Source organism: Anomalospiza imberbis, chromosome 5 (assembly GCF_031753505.1).
Source record: "Anomalospiza imberbis isolate Cuckoo-Finch-1a 21T00152 chromosome 5, ASM3175350v1, whole genome shotgun sequence".
In the NCBI taxonomy this organism is placed as follows: domain Eukaryota; kingdom Metazoa; phylum Chordata; class Aves; order Passeriformes; family Viduidae; genus Anomalospiza; species Anomalospiza imberbis.
This window is the reverse complement of record NC_089685.1, coordinates 52776494-52798687: the sequence shown is the minus strand read 5'-3', so window position 1 is coordinate 52798687 and position 22194 is coordinate 52776494. Positions and strand designations below refer to the sequence as shown.

Below are 22194 nucleotides of genomic sequence, written 5' to 3'. Positions count from 1 at the left end.
AACACTGAGACTGCTTCCTTCATTCTCTCAGTGGATTGAGAAGTGTTTCCCACGTTTGTCTTCCTTCATGACCTTTGGCTTTTAAGCAGATTGGTTGTGTCTCACTTGTGCCCATTAACTGAGCCATTTGCTTATGTAGCTGGGATGGTAGTTCAGGATGCTCAGGTATACAGGGTGGCTTGTGATGGGTTGTAGCAGGAAGGAGCTTCCTTGTAAAAATATGTGGTACCTGCCATTGGAGCCTTCCCATTGCCCTAGCTGCCATTCCATATGGCTGTTAAAGTAAGGCTGAGCTTTTCTTCAATCAAGCAGGTGGCTGGGAGAGAGACTGTTAAAGTTGCAGTGTTGCAGCAATCTCCTCCTCACCTCAACCTAGCTTGCTTTCAATACCTTCTTCTGAAAGAAAATCTTGTTAATATCGCAATAATTATTTCAGTCTGTATTTCCAGTTTGCTTCAGGAGAGGAGAAATGCTGTCAGATACCTAAGGAGTCTATTTTTGTCTGGGAATGCCATGACATTTCTTCAACAGACTTAGACTGGAATTGAGTTGGTAATGGAGAGCCAACCTCATATTTTTCTTTGATCACTCTGAAGCAGCCTCAAGTACTACAACAGCCTTCTGCTATTTGTTTAGAGCTGCTAAAAATGCAGGAAATGGGGGAGGAGTTGCTTGCATATCTTACATTTTTGACTAGCAACTGCCTTGTTAGTTGCGAGTTTTGTGTTATTGTTTGTGTAGGATCAAGCAAATACATCTGTTGGAGCTGACTCCAGTTCAAAATATAATTTAAGGAAACTGGTGGAGTACAAAGAAGTGAGACCATGGTGTTCAGTGTAAGGGATTGTGGTGCTGAGGTAGTGTAGCTGAGGGGAAGTGTCTTTGTGTGTATCCTGATAAGGCAGAGCGTTGGACAAACCTTTTCCTAAGGTGTGAAGGTGCTTGCCTGAAAGCCTGATGGGGCTGTGGCAGAGCCTACTGTTGCTGATCATTTGAAGTCAGCATTTTGATTCAGCTGGCTGCAGGACAGGGTTCAAAAGTAACTTTTTTTTGAAAGCAAAACCAAATAGTTGGCTTGGTTAGCTGGAGGAGAATCAATGAATAAGTAGTGTCAGAAATAAAAGATTGTTTTCCTTGTCCTGGGCCTGGAAAGGGATGAAGAGAAGTTTCTTTCTCTGAACAACCTCCTAGAAGAAACAATAGATTGTTTTTTCTTCTCTGTGCTGGGGTAATTTTATCCCCTGTAATGCAGAGAGAGAAACATGTATACTTGTTTCCTTAGTGGCTTTGTTCAACTGGCAAATCACACACCCTTTGGAGAAGCATTCCACACAAATGTCACTCAGATAAGTCTGTGCAGGTGGGTTTGTTCATTTTGTTCTAGGCCAGAGAGAAAGATGCTGAAATCATAAGGATACAAGATGGTGCAAGTCTACCTGTGATGAAAAATTGTTTTGTAGAACAAGCTGATGAGACTTATCCAAGCAGTGGCAGAATTTAGGGAAATACTAGTTTCAAGCTTGTTTGGGTTAGGAATCTAAATGTCTGTGGTATGCATAGTAGCAAATCTGCTAATTAAGGGAGAGCTTTTGGAGGTGGAAGGAAAGTATAAAAACTCTGATCTCTGCTGGTTGCCAGAAGTCTGAGAGATTATATTACATGCTAAGACTCGGTTTTGGTGGAAGGGAGGTAGAAGTAGATGATGTCTACTGCTGAGATTTCTGAGAGAATGCAGGGAGCCAACAGGGAACACAGTCTTGGGCATTCTTAGTTGTGGTGTGAATTAGGATTTTTTTTCCAAATTGAGTGATTGAATGTGCGTGCAGAGAAAGGACACAGAAGACAGTGCTCATGCAAATGAACAGGAGTAGACACATACCTGGTTGTTGAGAAGGGACAGTAATTCAAGGAGAATGGTGATTATCAACTGATGCAGAGGTATGGGACAAATAGGATAACTTCAGGTTTATGTAAGAGATAGAAGACATTGAAAAAGTTTAAAATGAACTGAAGAAGTTTGGACAATGAGCATAAAAAGCTTTCTGCGAGTGTAAAGAATACAGGAATATGGTATTTGCATGTACGGCAAGATTTAAGCATTTTGTGGGATTGCTTTGAGTTGTGTGATTTTTATTTTTTCCCCCTAATTTTTTGAGGACATGGGTAAACTATCTTTTGCACATCAACTTTTAACCAGTAGGTTTGGGATAAGGAAAAAACCTCTATTTCCAGTTGCAAGAGCAGTTCCAATTTTTGCTCTGTGGAAGCTGACAAAATAGTTAAAATTATTTAGAGATTTCTCCAATTAGATTGCTTGCTCACTGGAGACTTTAAGGCACTAGCAAGAATTTTTAGACAGTTCTCCCATAGCCCATCAGGTGAGGCTGGTTTCCTCTCTTGGAGGAAAGCTTCCTGAAACATGTAATGGAGTAAACGTTTTGTGGGTATATCTGGAGTATCTCTCTGTCACAGTGAATGAGCACAAGAATAGGTCAGGCATGTATGATATTTTCCATGGGTTGTCTTCCAAATTTGAGCTACTTGTCACTCAGGAATTGTATGAGTTCAAGCGTTTTCTGTTTGGAAGCCCTCTGTTCAGCCCCCATTAAATGCATGCTATGGATACTAGAAGTTTGTGTCTTGTGGTTGGAATTCCTTGGGCGTGGTTATGTGGAGCGTGAGTAATCATGTTCTGTGTTGGTCTTAAATCTGCCACATGCTACTGTATTCTGAGTGAAATAAGGGCTTCTGAGAAAAGCCATTTAACAAGAGGCCTGGTATAAAAACAAGTAATTAAAATTGGTTATGACTCTGCAGAGGAACAATATTAGGATGTTTTTGATGTTGTAGTGAAGTCCTAGTAAAAGGAAAGAATGAGAGAATTCTAGGAAAGAAGGGAATGCAGTAAGAGGGCTTCTTACTCAAATACTTTATGAACAAGATCATACAACTTGAGGAATAGCAGCCCTGAATGATTTTGATTACCCAGGAAATCCCTTCTGGACAAGTACTTCGAATGAGGGAAAAAAACAGTCTGAAAGCAATTGAGTTCTCCTGAATGATAATATGGAGCATGACAAGCTACAGAAAACAGGGTTTAAGTGTCAGAAGTGATGGTCATTTGAAAGGCATCAGTTGGTGATAGGTCTTGTGCTCCATCTCTGTGGTCTGTTGCTGCCTTCTGCACATTACCAGCTTCCAGAGAAAATGTTCCTTTCATGTCTTCTGGCCTTCTTGGTGGAGTGGGGGTGGTATGGAGTCTCCACTGCTCTCCACAGCTCCATTTATAAAGGATCCTCTCTCAGCTCCAGTGCCCTCTTTCTGTCAGCATGAGCAAGGTGTGGATTTAGTCAGTTTGAATTCTGTTTCTGTCTGTAGTGGTCTGAGTGGGGACAGTGAAGCAGGGGGGAACAAAAAAAAATAGATGTTTTACATGTTTTGGGAAAGCTTGGTGGCCTCCAAATATTTCAGTTGTCTGCAGATTCTTGATAGGATCAAATCATTGTGTGTTATCAACCACCACAAGGTCAAAAAATTTCCACGGTAGCTTCTAAACCAAAAGTAATACTTCAGGTAACCAAAATAGTTACCCTTTCTTTCTGTGTTCAACTACAGAATATTGTGGACGTTTTGGTTGTTCTTTGTTTTGCTTTATTTTGACGTGTAAGAGTAATTAGAGGTGCTTTGAGTAAAAGCTCAGCATGAATCTGGGCCAATAAAGCTTTTCCACTTGGTTTTGTGTTGGTATGCTTCATATGCATCTCATAATTACAGATATATACATGGAAAGTTCATGGAGGTTCTCCAAATGTGAATGTGAAACTGAGTTTTTAAAAGTGACAATTTGTATGTGTAAGAGTTAAAGGAACTAAACAGGACTGAGAATGGTGCATGGGGACAGTTCTTAAGTGTCTCGCTCTCGTCACACCTTGGTTTATTAGTACATCTGCCTTTTAATTAGGCAGGCAATCATGTGATCTTCTCTGCAGTCATGAAGACTAGAAGAATAAGCTATTTTTATTCTATGTAAATTCGTAGCATAAATTAATTCATCATGCATGCACAACTGGGATCCTTCAAATATTCTGTTTTTAAATCTGGTACTTGATTCATTTCTTTTGATTTGAGATTTGCATCTTGCTTTCTGTAGTTTATGCTGTGTGTTTGTGCCTCAAGCTTTCTGAGTAGTAAGCACTGGATTTCTGTAGGCATTTGAGCTGCCCTACCAGTTTCACCTGCCAAGTATAAGAAAAATTCAGAGAAGGTATGTTTGGGCAGCTGAATAAACCAGTTTCTTGCTTTTAATTGCACACCTGGTTTGACATGATTAGGTTTTAGTAATCAAAAATACAATTAAAACCTCCCATGTTATATCAAACATGCACCAGAAATTGAGTTTATTTTTAGCCTGTGCCAATGGTTGGTTGCTGAATATATCTGAATACTTTGGAATTTTATGCATCTCATTTAATAGTCTGGTGATATGAAGTAAATGGTAGTTTACTTTCAAGTAAACTTGATACTTCTGTATCACTAGGAAAAATTATTCTGTCTCTCATTAAATTGTCTCTTCTCTTTCCTCAAGGGTTTTTCTTTTGTTCTTCCAATTCTCTTCTCCCCTCTCCTCTCCCACTGATGGGGGAGCGAGCGACCAGCTGGGTGGTGCTTAGCTGCCTCCCAGGGATAACTCAACACAAACTACCCTCAAATGCTGCATAAATTCAAAGGCATATGTGTTGAAAAGGGAATAATCTACTACAGTTTTATTGGCACACTGTCTTAGATTGCAAAGTGAAACAATATTGAAAACTTGCCATTAGAAAACTGATGACTTGTCATCTGGAATGCCATGTGCAACATCAATTGTTGGTTTTTACTCAAGTAAGGAGTGTTTAGTGATTGCTTATGAGATGGAAAGTCTGGCTGTAGAAAGTAAGGAATGCTAGAAAAAAAATACAGTTTGGAGCATGCTTCCTTTACCTCGTAATGTGCTAGGCAGGCACTCAGTGAAATGGAATGCAAGTCACAAATCTGAAAATGATCATAATAAATGGTTTAATTCCATGTCTAGTAAGTCATACTTAAATTCATACTTCTTGTGTTGTATAAGCAAACTAGCCAATGGGAGTTTTAATATTTGTAGAGAATGTGTATACTACCTGAAGATGGAAATATCCATTTGGTTTTAGGATCAGTTACAACAGCTTAGAGAAGGATATGAATTTTAGCCCTTCTGCTGTAGTTTCTTGCTCCTATGCTGCTTTTATAGCACTTGGAAGTGTGATCAGCTGAGACAAGACTCTACAAAAGTGAACTGTATTACAAAGATTTATTTAAACTGCTTTGTACCTTAAATTTCTAATGCATGTGGGTTTTGGTTTGGAGAGCAGCCAGCTGACTTCTTTGTCTCTTGAACAGAAACCACAAGGTCTTGGGGCTTCATGCTCATATAGTTGCTACAGATATTTTTCCAGATGAGCATTTCTTGCAAGTCTGAAGTCTAAAGCCATATTTTCCAAACTTTATTTTACTTGTACGTCATTGTTAGCCTTCACAGTTTCTGCCACTGGTCTTCCCCCTAATGAAAATTTGAAGATGATCTGCTCTCTACTGTCCCCTTTAAAATGACCAGTGCTCTTTTGAACGCAGTTTGGAACTGGATCTCAAAAGCTTGAAAAATTTTATGTGGAGGCCATTCATTAGGCACAACAGGTTTCATCCAGTGTGGCTGAGGGATGTTGTATTGTTGAAAAAATATTTCTGCACTGACACAAATCAGTCTGTTGTGTTTTACATGTAATTGCATTGGAGATGCCAATGGGTGCTGGTAACCTATGTCCTTGCAAGTTAAATGGAATGCATTTGATTGAATGGTAACAGCTTTGTAAAACGGGTAAATTCTGTTCAATTTCCCTTGGAAACAAGATTTAATGCAATGAAACTGCCTCTCATTTGTCTCACTAATATGCTTCATTAAGAATGTATTTTCTTGCTGCGTTCTCCTGGAAGCTGGACAGAGCTTCATGTCCTGATACCCAGAACAGCTGTTTCTGAAAGCTGTGTTCTTTTCTAGAGGATGTGATGTTCAGAGCCATCTTATGTCCTTTTTGCCACAAACCAGGGTAATTTTATCTGTTAGTGCTGTAAGAAGTAGCTGACTGATTTGGTGAAATACTTGTCCTCCATAAGTAAGATGAGAAATTAAATGTGGATCTCATGTTTGGATTTTACCAGAAAACCTTCCATGTTAGGAGGCCAAACTAATTATTTGGCAAAAGTGTAGTCTGGCCTACTTTTCTCCCAACACATTGAATTCTGTGAACGTGTGGCTGAAATTTTTTAATCCTGGGTTTCAGATATGGGGAGGAGAAAAGTGTGATCTTTCAGGGTGTATGTGTTGTGGTAAGCAAATAAATACTTTGAAGTGATATGTCAAATCCATTCTACTTGGCATATTTCCACTATTGTACCCAGTAGTCTGCTTGATTGTTTGGAATTGCTCTGAAGCTCTAAGCTATGTTACACATACCTAACATACTGTACATATGTTACACTTGGCCAAAGTGAGCTGAATTACAGTGTTAGGCTGAGGGAAAAATAAAGCCAGCTAACTAGTTTTGAGAAGTATAATACTGGATATTCAGGGCTGACCAGCCTTTCCACTTCCAGAGAACACCTTTGCATTGCTTTTTTGGAATGCTTCTCAGTCTCTTTATTGCTCTAAAACATTGGAAACTACAGTGGTGTAAGGAAGCATTTTTAGCTTACTGAGACTATGCCAGTTTCTAGTCTGATGTTAGAAAAGTGATGTAAGAGTTATTTAGGGACATAGCCCTGAATTTCTTACTGAATTGGGAATGACCTGCTTTACAGAAATAAATGATTTATTATGCATTGCTTAAATACTTGTGGCTGCAGTGCTAAATATATATCAATAATATTGTTACAAATACTTACTGTCCCTAGAAATAGTTCAGGTGAGTAAAAGAAATGAGGACATTAAGGACCATAGTTCTGTATAATCTGTCTAGGTAGTAAGACTGCTTTGAGAATTTCTGGAAATTTGAGAAATCTGGAATAATTTTCAATTTTTTTCCTTGGTGCTTAACATTTGCAAACTTAAGCATGTGTTTTGGTGTCACCCTGAATTGCTACTTACCCAATTTAGGATGCTCAAGTAAATTATCTTCTCTGGTATATTATCAATCTACACACTTGAACACACCTTGCACTCTGTGTTGGCAGCTTCTGTACTGTTTCTTAGTGTTATATAGCCCGCACTTTCATACTCTTAACTTTTGAAAGTGGCTTGCTGAATCAACTTTCTAATTGCTGTAAAGACCTAAGCCTTTTCTGATCTACAAATGTTATATACATAAGTAACCTGAAAAGAAAGCCCTACAATGACAATTTAGAAATGCATCTTCTAGCTCAGTAACATGAGTTTCTAGGTGGAAACCATTGTGAAAGATTTGAATTCTCTTAGTTATAAAACAGAGGGATCAAGAGAAAATGGATCAGTGCAAACAAAATGGATTTTAAATAATATCAAACATTCTATGTTTCAATAAAATGCCAACTTTGTTCAGTTTATTGGGTTGCAGGCATAAGAGTGCTGTGTTTTTTGGAGTAGATGAGAGATTTTCTCCTGGGGAACTGATTTTGTTAAAAAATGCTGTTGTGATTCAGTTAAAATGCTCTGTGGGAATCCTGGCAAAACTCTTGATGGAATTGATAAACCCTCCTTGGTGCCTTCGTGCAGTGCTGGAGCTGCCAGCTCCTAGCAGGCACTCGGGGGCTGCACCATGTGGGGCTCCTGCCCCCTGCTCCCCTCCCAGCCTGGGGGCCACACACCCTCCCTCTGCCTGGGGGTGAGAGAGAAGCTGTTCCAGAACTCCAGCTTTGGAGTCAGCAGGAGTCTGTTAGTCAGGAAAAAGGAACTGGTGTTGGGTTTTGTTTTTCTAAAGACGGAGTTGGTCTCCAAATCACTTTGTTGGAACCAGCTTTTTCTTTAACTTTGCCATAATTCGGAGTGAAAAGAAGATGGGGACAAAAAGAGGTTTCAGAGGGAATGCACTGCAGGGTGAGATTTCTGCTTTACAGCAGGCACTAGTTGGGACTGAAGGAGGGGGCTGAAGGGCTACATGCACAGATGGTGATAGACCATGCTGTACCAGTCTGGGAAAATGATTAATCAATACTACAGGGACTTATTCTAGCACTAAGTTCTTTTAATTTGGCCTTATGTTTCTCTGCTTGAGAGTTCAGTAAGAGAATGTTCTAAATGTGATGCTGATTCAGGATCATGATGGTTTTTGAAAGTAATAAAAACAGTTCTTTGGGTTTTAGCTGGATCTTGATGCAAATGGCAGTGAAGAGAACAAATGTTCTACCCATGTTTCTAATTGTAAGTTGCATAAATATGACTTGGATTTTAATGAAGGAGACTTGGGATAATAATACTGAGGAATAGCAAATGATTAGTGAGCAGGATGTTTAATGCCCATTTTTCATGGTCCCATTCACTTTTGTTGCCAAAGGTAATCCTCATTCTGATACTTCCCAGATTTTGAGAGTTTGTATTTCCAACTTTATTGATCTCTTAAAAGAAACCCTATAACTTCATGAGTCTTGTTTTTGACAAAATTTAAAGGAAAAAATTACACCAGTGTAATTAATTAATAGCATTGGAACTTTGAGTCCTGATGTATTTCTTTGCTTCATGAGTTACTGGAGGATGTTGTCATCATTTATAGAGGATCGGTGCTGGATGAAGAAAACATTTTCCAGTGACCACAAGACTGCTTATCTCTTCTGTAATGTTAGTCATCTTCCTGCTGCTTGACTTTTCCTCCTTGTCCTGTTCCACTCCCTCACACAGGTCAAGATTTTACTAACCTAGTTTCTTTTAATACTTAACTCTGTTGGACTTTTCTGCCTTAGCTAGAACCTCCTCCTACTCTGTGCTGGGTTCTATTGCTGCTCTTAGGCACTTTCTTCTCCCAGTGGTCCTTGTCCAAAACAAGCCACCTTTTCTCCCAGTCACAGATTGAAAGCTTCCTGTTCAGGACCTACTTCCAGTACTTCCCCAGGTGCTGGCAAACAGTTCTCCCTGCAAGGTGGTTCATCATGTCTTTTTTTCCTGCCCTTAGCCTCAGCTCTTCAGTCCGTCCTCCCTCTGTCTTGCTTGTTTGATTCTCACCAACCTGCTGATTACAATTCCTTCTCCCAGTATACGCATGCTTTCCCTGCATGTTCAGTTCCTGAAGTTTGTCCTGACCCTCTCCTCCCATTTCTCCTTCGTGCCCCACCTCTTTCCTGGCTCTTTCCTTTCCCCTTTTTGTCCCCATCATCTGTCTGCCACCTTTGCAGTATTTCAGTTTCTTCTGCCACTGTGGATATCAGTGTTGAAGTGACTGAGACTGCTGGAAGGGCAGACCAGAATTGTCTGTGGGGACACAACCTCAATGCAGCAGGAGCTATACTTAGAGGAGAAATAGCCTTGAGCTGAAGAACACTTGCTTCCTCCATCGAAATGGCTCATGATTGGATCTAATGTGTGTGGGAGGTTGGAGCACACCTGAAATCTTCAGAGACTTTAGTCAGATTGTTAAAAATATTTACTCTCTATTTGTAAATATATATGTTGGAGGCAAGGAGAAGGACACTGAGGGGGCAGACAGGTTCTCTTAGGGATCCTTGGCAGAATGATGATGGCACTAAATCATAGGGACAATTAAAGAGTTATTTTCTTAACAAGATACTATGATTAGCATAGCACAGAATTTATTATTAGAATGGCACATGAGTTCTGTAAGCAGAATCGATGTTGTGCAATTTATATGTACCATAATACAAAATTTATAATACAACTTCACTTAAAATTTCTAATCACTTTTGCAGGTCAAGACAAATCTTTAATACATGTTTTGCTGTATCAGTACAACAATCATAATTTAGACTCAACATTTGTATGAAAGAATGAGTCACACCCTCCATCCTTAGAGAAAGGAGAGGAGTCCCTGTCTAAGGAGTTATTTAGAGTAATAAAAAGACGCATTAAAAAAGAATACAGTGTGTAAACCAAAGTCATCTAAGGCTGAATATCAAGACTGTAAAGTAGTGTGCTGTAGGATTTTTTTTTTCAAGGAATTCAGAAAAATAATCTTTTTTTAAATGTTTGTGTTGACCAGACAAAATGCACAAATATCCTGGAAAGAGGCCCTCTTATGTGGGAGGAAGATGGTGAAGCAAAATATTCCTTTAATTTGTGTCTTCTGAAAGTGCATATGTTTGAGTTCTAGAAATGCAGTATAAAGTGTAACCTCAAGTGGTGTTCACAAAGCTACTTGAAACAGGCTGCTGCTTTGCACTGTCGTGCTTAAGTAGGACATAGAACCCCTAAATACCCATGGAAATTTAAACACAGGGAACAAAAACTAGGCTCCCACCCAAAGCCAGTTGAAGCTGATTGAAAGACTGCTTTTGACTACTGAGTGCTCTGGCTTAAGCCACTTGCAAGCTAGATTTGAATTTCAGGTGTTCAGACAGACTTGTCAGTTTTGTTAAGTTTGTAGGTTTTTCTTCTGATTTGTGTTTGAGGTACCGTCCATGATTATAGGAGATATCGCAGTTTGTACAGTGCCTGAAGCCCTACATATTTTCACTACTGAGTTCTAAAAACAGTTAGTACATAATATTCAATACTTTACCTACACTTAATCACCAGATCATGTATTCTTCTTTTTTATGACTTGACACTATATACTGTTAAATCACATGTATACCTAGAGATGATCTACTTACTTGTATAAAATATGCCTACAATTAGAATAGAAGTGAGGAAAATATCTTTACATAGTGTGCAGTTCCTGATTTAGATAGTTTTCATGTGCTCCTCCATTCTTCCCATCCTGTTAGTTATCTAAACTTTTCAAGCCAGGAAACAGAAGAGAGCAATATATTTTCATATAAGAGCTATCTGTAGAGTTACAAATATAGGTTAAAGTGAGAGGTGATGGTCTGCCTGACTCAGATGACTGTTTTGTTTCACTTGTTTGCATGCTTATCTTCTGTTTTAGAAATAGAAAATAAAATATTTACATTTTGTAGTAATGTTTTTTTGAGTGCAGTCCAAGTTAGTTCCTTCACTTAATTTCACTTGGCATGTTTCCCCACTTATGTTCAGGCCAGCCTGTAAAATTAAAGCTGTATGTAGTTATTAGCTATCTGTGTGCTGTGTTTCCAGTTTCTTCCAGTTGAGAAAGTTGGAAATTCACTTTTGAAATTGAGTGAAGATTCTGTTCCAATTGATAATAGATGCATAGAGCTTGTTGATTCTTCTAGCTGAGCCTTTTTCCTCATATACTATTCAGCAATAAAATTTTTCTTGGTACAAAAAGGGTTTTGTAAAACTCTGACCTACAGTTCTGTAAAGCATCCTGAAGAGAGGGTTTTAGCACTCGAGGGTCAAAATGTTTGCGTCAGTTTTAGGGGATAAATTGGAAATTTGTTTTAACTAATTTCTTTTGTATTTGACCTCTAGGTTCCAGCAAGATGTGGAGTGACAGTCCGAGACAGCCTAAAAAAAGCGCTGATGATGAGAGGTCTTATTCCGGAATGCTGTGCTGTTTACAGAATACAAGATAGGTATGGTTTGTGTGGGATGCTTTTTTTCCTCTTAGAATCAATTATTGGAGCTACCCAGGATGACCAGTTCTATCCAGAAGTTGTTTACAAAGTTCAGAATTTTATGATACTTTGCACTAAACAATTTGCACATTGCAGACAGGTTGAAAAGAATGTCTAACTCCTAGGAAAAGGCTCAGGCATAATATTGAGGAATATGAGATTATGGCAAAACACTCATTAATCAAACGCATGCTAACCAAACAAGTAATAAATAGGTTGTGTTAACTTCTTGGTTGTATTTCATTTGGCTATAATGCATTCTTAACTAAAGATGGAGTTCCCTTGGGAGGGAAAAAAGAGTTTTCAGCCCTAAAAATTTGTATATTGCCTTCATGTACACAACTAGCCATCTCTGTGGAACTCCTACACTACAGTTACCTTCACAAGCACTTTATTTGATCAAAAAGCCATCTGCCATGTAGGGAACAAGGAATTGGCCACTACTGGAGCTGGTTGAAAAAGTGCATTTCCTTCCTGCAGTTTGGCCAGGGAAGGTGTGCTTTGTTTGCTGTGTACTGAGCCTAAGGTCTTGTTCTAAAGTTTCCTGCAATTAGGCTGGGTAGCAACCCCCCACAGTGTAACTTTTTAGCTGATCTTACAGCTTTGGCAAGAGACATACAAGGGCTTGTGTGCTGATGCTAATGAGAGGCTTATTTGCACTTTAGAGAGAAGAAGCCAATTGGCTGGGACACAGACATTTCCTGGCTCACAGGAGAGGAGTTACATGTGGAAGTTTTGGAGAACGTGCCACTCACGACACACAATTTCGTATGTACTGGGATTTGTGAGATGCTGAGTGGGGTTACATTAATATATTCATACTTTCAAATTCAAATTACCAACTTGGAATATTTTGCATCTGTGGGATGTGGTGGGAGTTGCAAAAGAAGTTTTTAATCACAGTAGCTTAAGTGAATTAGATAGAGTTGTATTTGAAATAAGTGATGCTAGAGTACTTGATCACCCTTAAAACTTTCACGTTTTGTTGGAATACACCCTCTAAAATCTATAAATGTAAGGGGTTTATATCAGTACTGCATTGCAGAGCTGTAATAATCTACTATTTTTGTATTGCTGTATCTATAAAATGTATTCTGGGCCTCCCTGCTGGCTCTGCAGCAGCAATTAACTAATGAACTAACTATTCCCAGAGCAGTGCTGACATCATCGGTGATGCAGTGCACAAATATGTTTTGACCTGATAAGGCACCAAATAAATGGAAGCTGCTGAACAGAATCTGTCGAAATGTTTCCAGCTACATACAAAATCCTGGAAATAGTGTTTGTCACATTGGGAAGAAAGACCTTCTATTTCAGCTTAAAACATAGCAAATTCTATCTGCAAGCTGTTTCAACCTATTTAGCTCAAGCAGGCTGTTTGGGTTCTGGCTAGTTAGGTTAACATTTTTTTATATGTCACTGAAATTCTGATTATTACATGTAATAATAGAACTAAGAATGTGTTTTTATGCTAGGTATTGCTAAATTTGAAAATTAACTAACTCATTTCCCCTTTATAATCTGGGGAGAATGCATGATCACCCTTCTGTGATTCTGAATGTTTCTGAGTTTCAGTAGTCAAAATTGCAGCTATATGTGGAAACATACATTGAAGCCATATATAAATATATATGCCTGTGTATTTCCAGTCCTGTGAGTATTAGATAGAAATGTTCTTTGGCTTCTGGAAAAGTTAGAATATGAAATCATATTTCAGCAGCTTTTGGTTTTATAGGTCGTATCCAAATAAATTCTCAATGTTTGTGTCTAGCATGATAATAGTGAAGTTTTGCTTCAGGTTCTTTGCTCTTATTCTTACTGCTAGTGAAGTGAAGCATTAATTCCAAGAAACATTTTGAAAAAATGTTGTAATGCATGAAAACTGTTTCAAAAAGGAGATGATCTTCCGTGTAGATGTGTTTGATACATAAAATTGTAGCTCCAACATCACAAAAGAGACTTTTAAGTACACTTGAGGGAGGTAAAAGCAAATAGCCTATCTTTGGCTTACAGAAGGACTGTAGGTAATTGTGACTATTTTTGACAATGTAGGTACGAAAAACGTTCTTCACGTTAGCGTTCTGCGATTTCTGTCGGAAGCTGCTTTTCCAGGGATTCCGCTGCCAGACCTGTGGCTACAAATTTCACCAGCGCTGTAGTACAGAAGTGCCACTGATGTGTGTTAATTATGACCAACTTGAGTAAGTAATCACAATTGATTTTCAAGTTGAGCCTTTTAACAAGTGTACAGCTGTTAGTGATTCCTTGGGTTAAATCTGTAATTCAGGAAGTCAGAGGAGGTGCCTGAAAAAAAAAAATAGGGGTTCAACTGTTCTTGTGAGACTGCTTAATTCATACTCTTTCTGTGCTAGCTCAGACAGCCAGTTCATATTTCTTTACTGGTCTATGAGATGCTTTTTTTGAAGCATGAATAGGGTTGCTGAGCACTTGACTGTATCAGACAGGCTACTCATTGTTCACAGTTATTATTAATCAAAACTGGTTCTTTATTGTGTGGTGGCTAGGGCCGTGTTTAAAATTTAGCTGTGGGTTTATTCCCTTCAACCAGAAAAAATGTTAAGAGACACTAGTTGATGATAGTGAAATTGCAGTTGGTTTTACAATAATTGAAAATAAATCCGGTAGCAAGATTAATGCTTAGGTAAGAAACATAAGGGAGAAAGACCCAAACAGTCCAGAGTTCTTGGATTGAGTTACTGAACTATTTGTGTCAGTCTTTGATGTAGATTTAGGATCTGTTGTAAACTGGGTCTGTTCTATTTGATTAGTTTCAGCAGAGGCTATTAAGTCTTTTAAATAGATTCTTGTATAAGGAATAATTTAAAATGCTATTTTTCTCACCAAGAAGGAATTTAATTTCAGTTTATTTTAGTATTTGTAACTGTTTCCATTGGCACCTCTGGAGTTTGTGCTCAGGGTGTAAGTTTATGTGCTGATAGATAGAAATGGTGCATTCTTGAAGAACCAGATGTTTGCAATTCCATCTAAAAGATTAAAAAATGAATTTCCACAAAGTTTGTATTTAAGGCATGAACTTTTGATCCTCTGTGAAGTAAATAATACTTTTAACATATCTTGCAATTTTAATGTGTATGATCTTTTATTTTTAAATTTAAAATTTAATCAGTGAAGTTTTGGATCTTTTTTGTAGTTTGAGTATTATATCGTGAAACTTCTGGGTTTTGCACAAGTTAGGTTGTTTTTGTTTTGTTCTTGCCTCACAGTTTGCTGTTTGTCTCCAAGTTCTTTGAACATCACCCCATACCACCAGAGGAGGCCTCCTTAGGAGAAACCACCCCAGCATCTGGATCATACCCCTCAGTGCCCCCCTCAGATTCTGTTGGGTATGAACTTATTCCTGCTGTTTAATAACATGACATTTCAGTACTGCTTTGCAGCTCTGCATTGTTGTAATCTGGCTTCTCAGGCAAATATATCCACCTATGCTTAACTTAAAAGAAGTGAATGTTTTCATTCACACTAATTCTATAAATTTGTAATGAGCCTAGGTTAAATGTGTGTGTAACTGTCTGCAGAATTGGGGTATTACCTGTTAAACTGATTTCTTCTACATAATAGCTTAGACCTGGTCTAAACTGGAAAGATTTTATACTTAAAATTAATTTAAACCAAAATTATATCCTCACAACTTCTTTTAGTTGGTCATTAAATTATAATTTATATGCTTTGAAGTGACATATGTCAGTTTGAGAATAAACCACGTTACTATAAGGCTGATGAGAACAGGTGCCAGTTCCAGGTTCCTAATACTGTTTTAGTAGCTTTTCCACATAGACTGCTTTAGTATCCTCCAGACCAGCTGTCTTCTTCCTGTTCATGTTGGGGTATACCAACAGCATCTGTTGCTGCAGCTCCAGGTTTTGTAAAAGTAGACCTCTAAAACTCACCATTTCCAATAAAGATTCTGGACCCTTTCTGCATGAAGAGATAAGAGACCATATCTAAATTACGTTCCCAGTAGCAAAGAGATCAATGACACCATCCACCATTAGGTAGTTGAACAAATGTCCAGGGAAGAGTAATTCAGGGATGTATATCACACTCAAGAAATCCGGTGCATATTTATTAAGAACACCAAATACAGAAGCCTTCAGAAAACCATTCGCAGGACATGTGTGCTGTGTGGAATTGAGCTGATTGTGGCAGCAAGGCTCTCTTGGATTAGTGAAAATTGTGCCTAAACAAAAGCAGAAACACACTGGAAGCTATGCAGGCACCTCTGGACTCTTAACTAGAAGATAAATTCTCTGGGCAGCCAAGACTGTTTGATGGAAGACCAAATAAAATGCCTCCCAGGAAAACAGATTGACAGTCCTGCAGAGGGAACCTCACTTGGTAAGTACAGAGATTTTGTTCTTTCTTGTACTATTTTGTGCAGATTCAAGTGAACTCAAAAGTACTTCTTCAAGGTAGTGAATGTTGCCTTTAGATGCTGTGGGTATTAGTAGAGCAGATTGTGGGCAAGGCTGCTTGTCAAGTATTTGTCATGCTACAGCCAAAATTGTAACTGGGCTAGAACATTTATTCATGAAGAAACTTGTTTGTACCACCCGTGTTAAACACTAGTGTATGTCAAAGACACTATATAGCCCTAATCTTAATATTCTAAATTGTCCTGCTTTTCAATTGCCTTTGCCTCACTTTGGTCCATTCTTACCAGCTACTTCAAGCAGTCTTCATTTTGTGAAGTGAAAACAGAAAGAAAAACCTTGAGACCAAAGCTGGCTAATGCCTTGAGGTCTTAAGCTTCACATTTAAATGTTAGCATTATTATGTATACACTTGCTAGTTGCCGTTTAGGAGCTTTTCTCAAGGGTTGCATCTCTACATGTTTGCAATTGCAGGGGATGTAAAAGATTTCTAGCTTCTCCATTCTGCTTTTTACTTTGTTGTACACTTTATTGATAAAAAAAAAAAGGCATGCATCATGTCTGCAAAATTGTTCATTTTGAAAATGGTTTATGATTATCAGCTGGTGTTCATATGTAATATGCATGTTAGTCATACAGTGTTCCCCTAGCATCTGTGTATGTAGTATTTCCTGTCCAGAAGTAGCTCAGATTTTACTGGATGAGCATATAACACTGTCCATACCTTTTTCTAATTATCTTTCATGTGTTTCTTTAATCATACTTCTCTGTTTTTTAAGAACATAATTGTGGAAATATTAATCTAGCTGAATTTTAAAAGCTAACCTTTTATATAAAAATGTGTACTCACCTTTGGTTTTGTTAAAGAGGACTGTTACAATAATGGACAGCAGCTCAACTGGAATTAAAAAAAAGGCTGACATTTGAGCTTATCTTGTCTAGGAAGAGAATATGGGATGGAAATTTGAGAGCTGAACAGTGGGATGGAAAATATGAGGAATTGGCACTTTAATAACACTTCCTAGATTAATAATTGTTCCTTTGATTTCTCTGTTCTAGCATCTTGCATGGAATAACTCGCAGATGAAGGGCTGTTACTGATCGTTTGGTAAACCTGAGGAAAGAGAAGGCAAACATTCTTCTTCATCCCTAGCCTTGTGAAGGGATCCCAGTGGCAGGCAAAGTGCCCAAAAGAAGGAAGTTTGTGTTGCAAGACAAGTTCGAGAGCGAAAGGGTGCAATGGGAACAAATGGAAAAGTTTGGAAGAGAAAGGGACATAAAGGAAAAGACCATTGGACATGATGCAAAAGCTGCTAATCGTGCTGGAGAACTGTTTCACTTTGCTCGTGTGCAACATCCTAACGCAATCCAGGCCTGTAGCCTTTCATTCTTCCAACTGTGAGCCATAGGCAGTCCCTCCAGGTTTTCCACCCCAAGATGTAGGAGCCCATATGATTCCATTTCACGTTTCTGAACCCTTTATAAAATGTGTCTGGCCTCCACATTAGGTGTTGTGTCCCATTTTAGTTCTTACCTTTTACACTACCCTGTTGTGCCAAAACAACCATTTTAGTTACAATTTGCAGTTAACTGGAAAGAAAAGCGTAGGTCTCCCTGCTAAGAGCCATTTGTAATAAAATTGAAGTAAGGAAACTGTATATCAGGCATTGTATTTGTTCCGTTCATTGCACTGTCATGGAGTTTGTTCTCCATCTTGGCTTGTAAAATGCAAGCAGAGAATTTCTGTGAACCCAGTTCCCTCAGTCTCAGATACATGAAAAAGAGAAATAAGTTGGCAACATCTTGGCTCTTTGAAAAACAACATTTCCCAATATGCTTCGTCTTCTAAGTTGGGGGAAGAAAAGGGGAATGTCTGGTGCACTGTTCTTGGAAGCTTGCCAGTCCTTGCCTTTGAGCAGGCTCCAGCTTGTGATTAAACACCTCTGCTTTCCTTTCTGTCTTCCAAATGTTCGCTGATCATTCTGCTTCAGCCCAAGATACTTGAATGTCTAGAAAAGCTTCTGAAAAGCCAAGGAAGCGAAGATACAGTCTTAAAATACTACATTTAATGCTACAATGCCATTTAGATCCTGTGGTGTGTAAGTGAGCAAAAGGTTTGTGTTTTAATGCATAAAACAGTGAACTTTTCCCCTAAAAGTCCTGGCACTAGGCCTTTTCCAGGTTTCTCCATGAAAACGTTCCTAGTGTTCCTACAATATACAAGTTGAATTGATATGCATTCTTGCTTTGCAGAAAAGGTTTGGTATCAGAATCTTTAAATCAGAATTGGAAAACTCTCAGTCCATACAACAGGTGAGAGAATCTTCTTGCTCTCCAAAACTTTATTTGCAAAAACCTGCTAGTGAACTGGGCCTGGTTTGGAGGACTAACAGTGACAGTGTGGTTCTCTTGATAACCTCTGGTATATGAAGCTGTCAGGAGTTTTAGGCTCATCAGCTTTGATCTGGGCATAAAGGCCATTATAAATGGGTGCACACCATTGTGGTACACCTGGCAGTTGTTTTTCACCTGCAAGTCAACATGGATGAAAACAAGTTGTCATGGTATAAAAAACTGCACTAATTTGTGTAGGGTAATGACTTACATATCTGTCCCATGATGCTTCTAGACTGACTTCAGAGGGTGCTGCAAGAAAGATATTTAGCTTGTAGTTACAAACTGGTATTGCTGTCCTTTTCTACAAATTGGCATTTGATTTGGAATTATTGAATATTTCCAGGCTGCAGGGATAAGGAAAGAAATAAAAAAAGTTAGGTTTTTCTGGGCAATGTCTATGAAGTACCACAGTAATTAAATCAGAACCTGTTTGGCCTCCACAATTTGAATTTACCTGCTTGCTACTATAGCTGAAATACCATTGTGTCCCAGATCCTTAGCAGTCCTTAGAAACTGCTTGGAACTGGAAGTGTAATGTGTTCTTTATTAGGAGCAGTAACAACGACCAAATCCTGGTGTTAACACTCTGGTGTAAACAAAAACAATCCAGAAAAAGCCTTGATAGGCATTTTAGCTTGCAGTAAGTTTGGTTTGGATATGAGTGTGCAGCCTTACAGGTAAATAGTGTGTGCAGCACTGTGCCCAGTGGCTAAACTGAGATGGACTTGTTCAGGGTGTGAGGAGGAGAAAGAAAATCGCAGTCCGGGAGAGATGCTGTAATTTTAAAAAGGAACAGGTGCACACCTTATAATTGAAGCTAGGTGAATGTGAATTTTCAGTTCAGGCATTTGCTCAAGTACAGCAAAACAAAAATGCAGTCAACAAAAACTTGAAGTTCAAATACACCTATCGTAAGAAAAATGTCAAGAAAAATCTTTCCTGCATAGACCAGCTCTTAAACACTTATGAAACATTACATTGGTGAGTACAGGACATTAAGGAAAATCTGTATTAAAATTTTCTTTTGCATTTGTAAAGTGAACTAATTTATATCATTGCAAGTTCTAAAATCCAATAGACATACTGTATATGATTTTATAAGATTGTTTGTTTATATAGCATAACATGTGCAGACACATTTCTGAGTTACTTTACTCTTTCTTGTGGACCCAGTTTTGTGGGATAGTAAATCTATGGGCACATGGGCACTTGCTGTGGTTGGTAAAGGGCATAAGTTATTCTTATCAGTTATTCTTGTTTCCTGATAAAACATCTTTCTGTTTTGCGTGATAAAAAAGGGAGGGAGCAATATACTAATCCCAAACATATGGTCCAAGGTAAAAGCATGTCCTGTCATACTGCCAGGAAAGGTTATAACATATTAGATTGAGATTTGACAACATCAGCTTGTTGCCTCAGAAGCCAAGAATAATTTGTTAAAAGAGTGCCCACATCTCAGAGGCTGGGAGAAAGTTATTTACTTGCTTCCTTGTAGAAGGTCTCCTTTAGCAAGGTGGCTGTAAACTGTTCACAAAGGCCACAGGAGCAACGGAAACTCAGATCCTGATATTCAAACTGCATGTTCCATTTAAGCCTCAGCCTGTTGTTTTTTTAGGGGTGGGGGTTCTTTTTTTTTTTTTTTAAGTTTTTTAGGTGTGTTTGGGGTTTTTAGGGGAATTTTTGTTTGGGGTTTTTTTTGGGATTTTTTTTTGTTTGTTTTGCAGTGTGTTTTGTCAGCACTATGCTTCCATAGCCTAAGAACTAGTTTTGGAACTGGCCTGGAATAGACCATGTCACCCTTTTCCAAATGATGATATCTGACCCTTTTAGCTCGAGTGTCACTTCTACTCCTCTTGAGTAATTTCAGTATAGGAATACTGTAGGAACAGCCTTTTGGTAGCTCTGAGGATCACTGTGTTCTTTGTGTTGACATGATTTTGATAGAACAAGATCTTGATGCAGACCAAGATCCAGCTTTTGCCACACACAGACAGAAGCTGGTGGTAATATTTTTCTGAGCTTGTGATCTCAGTAGGCTGTCTTAGCTAGCAGACCTTTTGTCTCTTTTACTGCACTAGTTATCTTTTTCAAGAAAAAATTCCATTTAGAAGAAATAACCTACATTTTTCAAAGTGTCTCAAGGACACACATTAATAAAATCATGATGGAGCATGTGGCTGACTGCTTATGAGGTTCTCATCTCTGGATTCTTTGTTATCTAAAGCCCAGAGATCCTCCTTCTTAGAGACAAAAGAAAAAGAAAAAAGATAATTCTTTATCAGCCTGCAATTATTTTCTAAAGGTCTGGACTTCCCCCAGTAAGAATTTAATGAGTAGAAAAAGCTGTTCAAGTTGTTTTCAAACATGGTATGGTGTAGCATGCTATCTGTGTTAGCAACATGATGGACATGATGACCTGTGACAAGAAATACAGAAGTAGCAGATGACCATTTATGACTCAAAGGAGGATGTAATTGAAACCATATTGCCTCAATCTGGTTTTCTCTCCCTTGGCTTACTCATGATCACAGAATATCGGATTGCTTCTGTTTTTGTCATGTGGCAGAGCTCAGATGGTGTGTCACAGTCCGTCCTGGTGCAATCCGAATCTGATGGGTGTTGTGATATATTTCCCTTAATTTCCTTATTAGCTGAGAACTCTCAGGAAGTTTAAGCAGAAGTTAGCTATCCCAGCAATGACTGGGATAGCTGGCCTGGTTTAGACACTTGTTAGACTTTTTTCTTCTGATATCTTTTTTGTGCAGCATTTGACACGCTTGCCTTGACATGAGAATGGAATGCCTTTAAATGTCAGTCAAATCCTGCACTGGGATCTGTGCAGTGTCCCATCTCCTGTTGTGTGTTCTAGTCACATGATTTACTCACAAACACATGCAGGAGTTCAAAACTTCCTTGTCTGCAATATTTTACCTGAAGGTACTTGTGTAGCAGTGAATGAAAACTTCAGCTTATGTGTATGTAAACAACTGCGTTTAAAAAATAATTCTGAAATTACAAACAACTTCTGAAATGCTGAGGTTTTCAAGGCCCTTTCTCAGAGATTTGACTATTGGTAGTTTTAGTTCATTGCTTGCCAGTGTCTTCCCAATATCTTCCCAATATCTATACTGTCATGTGACAGTAGGTAACTGCTTTTTTTTTTCCAAGTTAAGCAGGGTTAAACTCCCTGCCTCTTCTCTCCTGCCCCACTTAAACATAGTCAGGTATTTCATTGGAAGACTTACTAGACTGTTACTTGAATTAATTCACAAGCACCGTTTTGCCATTTTCAATTGTGAGATTGTTGGCCAGGAAGGAAAAGATGGCAGGTACTTAGGATACAGATAGCACTGATTTCTGGGATCAATGCCAAAGTGGATAAACTTTTCAATGAAAGGTAGGATAATAGGCTATAAAACAGACCTGTTTCTGAAAAAATGCCAAGATATCCTGTTGAAAATGTTAGTTTCCCCAAAGGCTTTTGAAGAGGCCAAGGAGCACTGTGTACAGGAGGTGGCATCAGGACATATTGCTGCTATATGCTGCTGTCTGTTTTGTTTCTGAAGCTTCTCCCTGTGGACATTGCCTTTGTTTGTGGGCTTGATAATTAATCCATGAGTCATGGAATGGCTGGAGGACTCCACTTCTCTTTTAGAACTTAGAAAAAGAAACCAGCTCTTAAAAACCTTGTTGT

General features: G+C 38.6%; 1 protein-coding gene and 1 long non-coding RNA gene across 5 annotated transcripts in view; both read left to right on the top strand.

The window, feature by feature from the left end:
• The window catches only part of BRAF (B-Raf proto-oncogene, serine/threonine kinase), an 84211-nt gene that overhangs the window by 30817 nt on the left and 31200 nt on the right, over window positions 1–22194 (top strand). For 2 of the 4 annotated variants that reach the window (XM_068190815.1, XM_068190817.1), the window contains exons 4-8: window positions 11546–11649; window positions 12357–12459; window positions 13744–13892; window positions 14937–15056; window positions 18357–18416. In XM_068190815.1, coding sequence (XP_068046916.1) covers window positions 11546–11649; window positions 12357–12459; window positions 13744–13892; window positions 14937–15056; window positions 18357–18416 — 536 coding nt within the window. The remainder of the gene's footprint in view (window positions 1–11545; window positions 11650–12356; window positions 12460–13743; window positions 13893–14936; window positions 15057–18356; window positions 18417–22194) is intronic. The other 2 variants (XM_068190816.1, XM_068190818.1) reach the window with 1 other exon arrangement.
• LOC137474347 (uncharacterized) lies at window positions 15067–17767 on the top strand. Its single transcript, XR_010999314.1, has 2 exons — window positions 15067–16068; window positions 17163–17767. It is a non-coding gene; the product is annotated as an uncharacterized lncRNA (long non-coding RNA).